Here is a 6,171-nt window from a genome sequence, read left to right as displayed (position 1 = left end):
GGGGACGTAAAAGGCTTCCCTGCTTAATTTTACATCACAGTTTACATCATTGTGTCTCCCAGTTGGGCCATACTGAGTGAAAGTGTATCGCAGTTTTATTTAAAATGTCAGACAAGATTGGGGCTTTTCTTTAAAGATGCATCTTTGCAAATATGTCAGACTGATCAAAAGCATTCTAGTTCAAAGAACTGTATACTGTATACTTTCCCATTTCTGTATAAAAGGGGTGTTTTGGATAATTCTGCACATTCATACAATGTTTTGGTTGGTCAAATGTGTGTTCTTTCCAATAAGATACATACATATTCACAATTATCATATCTTACACAGGTTGTATTGGTGCTTACTCTTAAACGACTCTACCTGAAAAATTGGTTTCCAATTCTTGGTTGCAGCCTTGCTTAATTACTGTAGCTGCTTGTGATTTTGTAATTGATCTAATCAGTAATGTTCTCAGGGCTGTCTCCTACTGTGAACACAGCACTCTTGGTGGCTGAAGGTTGGCTGTTGTTACTACACTATGTCTTATTTGTCTGTAAGGTTTTCCTACAATGACTGATATGCATTCCCCATCTTGTATTTGAATTAGCCTTCTGTTTCTGGTGTGGGTGATAAGACTGTTTCATTTTACATCAGGCTGGATAACTGGTTTCAGACAGCGCTGCTTTTGTGCTGTTTTTCTGTTAAGTTTGCATTTGTAAAAAAAAAAAAAAATATATATATATATATATATATATATATATATATATATATATATATATATATATATATATATATATATATAGATAGAAAAAAACAAATAATTTAGAAAAGCATCCATTAAGAAAGCACCCAGATGAAATACTGCAGAGGGATTGGCAGGCCTAATTTACTGCGTTTTGATCATGCAAATATGATGGCACTTTTCTTTCTTCCAAAGAGGTTAATAATCAAGTAAATAATCTCCATATGCACCACAAGGGCATTCATTGTATTCATATAATCTAAGCAAAAGGGTCAGCAATCTATCTATAAAGAAGCTTTTGGGAGTCCTCGTCCAGCCTGACTTGAACTTCTTATGTAACACTGTACCGACACCAGAATATGGTCAAGACTACAAGAATATAAACATCCAGGCTGCACTATATTGGGCTACATTTTAAGCATCTCTTACATTCTTCATCTTTGATCCTCTTAACAGGTCTTCTCTGCTAGTGTCCTGATAAGTGTCTTTATCCACAAGAATGGTCAGGGACATCATTATAAGCAAAATGTCTCACATAGGATGAAGAATCTCATCCTTATATATACAGCTGTGTTAAGTCATTGTGTATCATACAGCAGTTAAGGTCTGCTCAAACTATTATAGACTTCCAAAACTTGTGGTATTGTATTCTGCCACACACTTTCCTGCATCCATTATGGAAAGCAACACAACTATAAAAATGATGCCTGAAATGCCCCTGGCAAAGCCTACAGATCCCCTTATTGTGTTTTGTAGCTTCTGGCTGTCCTTGCTACCTGCCTTGCTTGTCACCTTGCAGAAGAAGGAGCTAGCATGCCACTTCCTCAAACAGGGCCAATTACTCTAAAAAGAGTAAAAAATACAGCAAAATGTAGGAGAATAAACATACCAAAAAAGCAACCATAATAAAGTCCATACACTAACTGTGCCACACAAGTTTAAAGCAAACTAATGGTTGCAGGGATAGTCAAATAGAGTCATTAGCTGTTTTGCTTACTATACAGTACTTGCTTTTGGTTCCAAAACATAGAAAAATACAAGTTTGAATTATGAACAAACATTGTGTGTACATCATTTGCATTGTACATTCATCCTTACAGTACAGCAGGCAATTCATTCCAGGCTGAGGTCTGTTTTAAGTGCTGGAGAGGGTTAGAAGTTTATTCTGATTTTTCAAACAGTTGAAAAAGGTTTTATGAACAAAAAAAATCCTTAAAAACAGTACTTAACCAGTAAGTAGCAGGGTTCCAAAAAATATAGCTTTATACATCCCCCACATGTTCCTACAACTGTATAAATAATGTGCCTGTAATTGTTCTTTTCATTGTCAACACCCTGGCAACTTTTTACACTTATAACTTTAAAGTCTGTTTTAAAGCTCTTTTCAAAACGGCCACTAGTGCATTGCTAGTGTAAGGATTATTGCCTACATTGCCAAACAGGTAACAGTAATAACGATCCATGATGTGGTACGGAACAGAAAAGCCAGAGCACTTATGTTTGTTTTGTTTTTTGTTTTTTTTGAAATCGCTCTTCCTGCAGTGATTTAGAGGACAGATCTCAAACCCCAGTGCACTACAGCAGTCATTTTGAAAAAAGTTTTGAAACTAACTTTGCGTGTAAAAGGTTGTCAGGATGTTAAAAAGTAAGAGACAAAATTACAGGTACGTTATTTAAACAGTTGTAGCAACACTTGGATGTGTAACGCTATATTTTTCGGAACCCCGCTACTTACTCTTTATAGTTTTGTAAATCGGGCCCTTAAAGTGATAGCACTTTGTCTCAAACAAATTAAAGTACAAGAGCTATAGCCTGGCCCACCCACCTCTGCTCTGGATTGCTCGGTGTAAAAGTGATTCAGCTTCAGGCTTGTGAGAACAGAGGACGCTCACATACTCTCAGAACAACTATAGCCTGGGAGTGTAAATATTTATTACAATTTTAAGAAAATAACTAATTTTTTGTATCAATTAAATTGAGCTTTTTTAAAAAATATATATGCTTGTAAAATTTGGAGATTCTTTAGATTCAGTGCAAAAACAGAAATAAAAAAATAACAGGGAGCAAGACATCACTAACATATTAATACTTACTAGAAGACTTTCCAATTCAACATGTATACTGTACTGAATGGCAGGTTGCAAAGCTGCGCTCCACTTGGCTGTATGACTCACCTTGCACACCACATGGCTGTGCTTTTACCTGGTGAGCCACTTAGGGACTGCAACAATGAGGATTTTACTGAAGGAAAGAAGACACACATGTTCTCACTAATTCAGTTATACATTTTTAATAACATTTCTATCAGTTGTATTTTGTACATACATACGTACAAAATAATAAAAAAAAAGAATGTACCCCCAAGCCCCAGCACTAGGGAGTAAAAACAGCCTTATGAATTTGTAATGAAGACATAATTAGTTTACATATTTCACATCGAAGTATAATTAAGTAAAAAACAAACAAACAAAAAAACTTTCAGATACCTATGGTGACAACATACAAACCCCTCTCACATTTACACAGAGAACAAAAATACTTGCAGCTGATGGTTATTTGGAAAATGTAGGTAATATAATTTTACTTTATGCAAGAAAACAAAGGAAAATGCATGTTTGTACTGCACCTGTTTATGAACAATAATCAAATTGGTTCCAAAGACCAATTCACTGAAACGTTAAATTGTAAACATCAGAGAAAGGGCATTGGTTGCACTGTCACTGTCTTTCCTTCTTTTTATTTTACATTGCACATAACTAGCATTTCACATAAATCACATTGGATGAAAGCACAGCACTGGCTTATATTAATCCATTCACTCTATCCTATAATTATATAGTTATTTATGGTTCGCATATAAATAATAATAATAATAAAAAATCTTCCCTCTGTTTTTGCATAATTGTTTAATATGATACATCTGTGATCTTTTTGTATTGCTCTTTAAAAGCCTGCTCACACAATAGAGCAGAGACAGCATCAAATACCCCCGCTGAGAGCGGAATCAAAGCCTCTAATTTAAAAAGAAAAAAAAAAAAGAGAATACAGATGACCTGGCCTTCTCCAGTTTATTCTGCTTCTACACGTTTGTAAAAAGAGCATGTTTGACACTTTCCATATCAATAACTGGCTCACTACAGAAAATTAACAGCTGGTAGGAAAGACTACAAATATAACACTTTAAACTCTTTGAAATGACTGCAACCAAAGGGGAAAAAAAAGTCTCTTTACAAAAGATTATTATTATTATGTAGCATTGCTATAACCTTTTTTCAAATCTGTTTGGTATCAGAATGTGCTTTAAAAGAACAAATCTGAAAGCAAGAATGGCAAAAAAACAAACTTCTCTTCTACCTAGAGGGTCACATTGGGACTACATACTGTAAAGTATTTTGCAAATGTAGTAAGACCTCTGATTAGTGAGCAGATTATCAGTACAGTAAGCAGTCGTGTTTTTTTATTTTTTGATAGTGCGACTTTGGTTAGGAACTGCTACTAATATTCATGAAGACGGTCCACTACCCTTCTCCGAGTTGCTAGATTATTTGCTACTGCTGACCTGCCAGTTTTCAGAGGGTGTATTTAAGGCTTGCTTTCATGGTACAAGCCCGTCACCTAGCACTTTACAAACTCCCGTTTAATGTCACGTTATGCCAGATCACTCAAACCAGTCCATATATACTTCTCGGATAGTTATAATATAAAGTTATATATTTCACATAAACCCGAAGGAGAGGTTGGTTTGCAGGTGTCTGTATATCTAAATTCAGGGTTCCCCTCAAGAAATACAAGCCTGAGATAAACCAAGGACACCAGAGGCACCTTGAATAGTTTATAATCACTCATCGCATGTTGACTGCTTTTAATGTCATTGGGTATCAACACACATCACAGACATTCTGACAGTCCAGTGAGAACTAATGACACTTCCATGCAGCACACCAGAGAAGAACATTTAGTTAATAATTTATCTTCAATGCTAACATAATATACCATCTAGAAGTAAATGGTTAAACTTGTAGAAAGGGTATGAATACTGTATTCCTGCTTTACCTCCCAGCTGCTGGTTTTAGTTTTAAGTGACCATAAAGAGTAAAAGAAAAAGAAAATCCATGGCTGTCATACAAAGGTTCATTCTTTTTTTTTTTTTTTTTTTTTTACAAGATTTAGGAGGTATTTTTTTTTTTTTTTTTTTTTTTACATATATTTATTTCTGTAACTGACATTCAGTGGGTTCGAGGACGAACATCACACACACACACACACATGTGTAGACTACAGCCAGTCATAAAGCAACAAAGGCATCTAGATACATGTAGAATACAATAACTAAATATAAGCTAACTTTTGCCCGTCGCTCAAGGAGAAACAAAACAATAAACTGTAGGCTGATACACAGTCTCATCCACATATATTTGCCAGGTCCTGTCACCCATTAAATTTCAAATAGAGCGCAAGTTTTTTCTTCTAGCACAAGGTATATGCACTTCCTGGTCTAAAACTCTGCACTGTTTTTGCTGCCCTGAATGTAAACGTAAAAAAAAAAAAAATGCACAGGGGCTATTCAATGCTCAAGCTTAATGCACATAACATCTTTATTTTTTTTTCCTTAAAAGCCAACATTTTATTTAATGCATATTGATGGTCATTCTCCCAAGATAAGTGCTCCAGAGCTGTCTCTGACGGTAGTTTTCCTCTGTCGGTGTCATCAGGCTGCGTAGCTGCTGAGGAATGAGTAGAACATGGGCAGCTTCATCCTCTGCTGGTCCCTGCGGCACCAAGCTATCACTGTTCCCTCACTGTTCGCAGTGTACAGGTGGTGTCCGTCGCAGGAGTAGGTGAGGCTGCAGAGAGGAAATACAACACCACAAAACAACAAGTTAAAAACAATACAAAACAACAAGATAACGACAATACAAAACAACAAGTTAATATTTGCAAAGGCATTAAGGCCATAACGCCCGAGTTTATGCTGGCTGTGTCAGCAATGCCAAAATGTGCGCACCATGAAATGCGCTCCACCACTCATTAGCTGTGTCAAGCCTTAATCGGCAAACTGTAGGTGGGGCTCATTTGTAAATTAAGTCTGTGATATTAAAATTAGATTTATGAAGCGGCAGAACAGCTGTGCCAGCTCTAAAACAGTCCACAAATAAGTCAGAAATTTGGGTCTTATTTGGGTGCAAAGAAAAAGTCAGAAAACATGATAGGAAAGAGCATTATGGCAGCAGTCACACTGTATTTCTTACGATGGAGATTGCAGGCTCCTAACCATCCTGAGCAATCCAGGGAGAGTACTGAGAAGAAGGGACAGTATTTAGGGTCTGCATTACCCTTTTTTAAATGATAGCTTGATACCGGCTATTTCATTATGTACAATTGTTTGTATTCGTCATATAATAAACTTGGTTCATTAAGTTATCCTTTTCATTATGCATATTTGTTTT

At 36.0% G+C, this 6,171-nt stretch overlaps 1 protein-coding gene across 6 annotated transcripts in view; it reads right to left on the bottom strand.

The window, feature by feature from the left end:
• Positions 1–3,005: 3,005 nt before the first annotated feature.
• LOC121316074 (lysosomal-trafficking regulator-like) overlaps positions 3,006–6,171 on the bottom strand; it is a 134,780-nt gene continuing 131,614 nt past the window's right edge. For all 6 annotated transcript variants that reach the window (XM_041250816.1, XM_041250818.1, XM_041250819.1 and 3 more), the window contains one exon: positions 3,006–5,568. In XM_041250816.1, the coding sequence (XP_041106750.1) occupies positions 5,433–5,568 (136 nt within the window). In that variant the 3' untranslated portion in view covers positions 3,006–5,432. The remainder of the gene's footprint in view (positions 5,569–6,171) is intronic.

Source organism: Polyodon spathula, chromosome 5 (genome assembly GCF_017654505.1).
Source record: "Polyodon spathula isolate WHYD16114869_AA chromosome 5, ASM1765450v1, whole genome shotgun sequence".
Taxonomy (NCBI): Eukaryota; Metazoa; Chordata; class Actinopteri; order Acipenseriformes; family Polyodontidae; genus Polyodon; species Polyodon spathula.
Note: the sequence above shows the minus strand (reverse complement) of the source record. Positions and strands in the feature narration are given on the sequence as shown.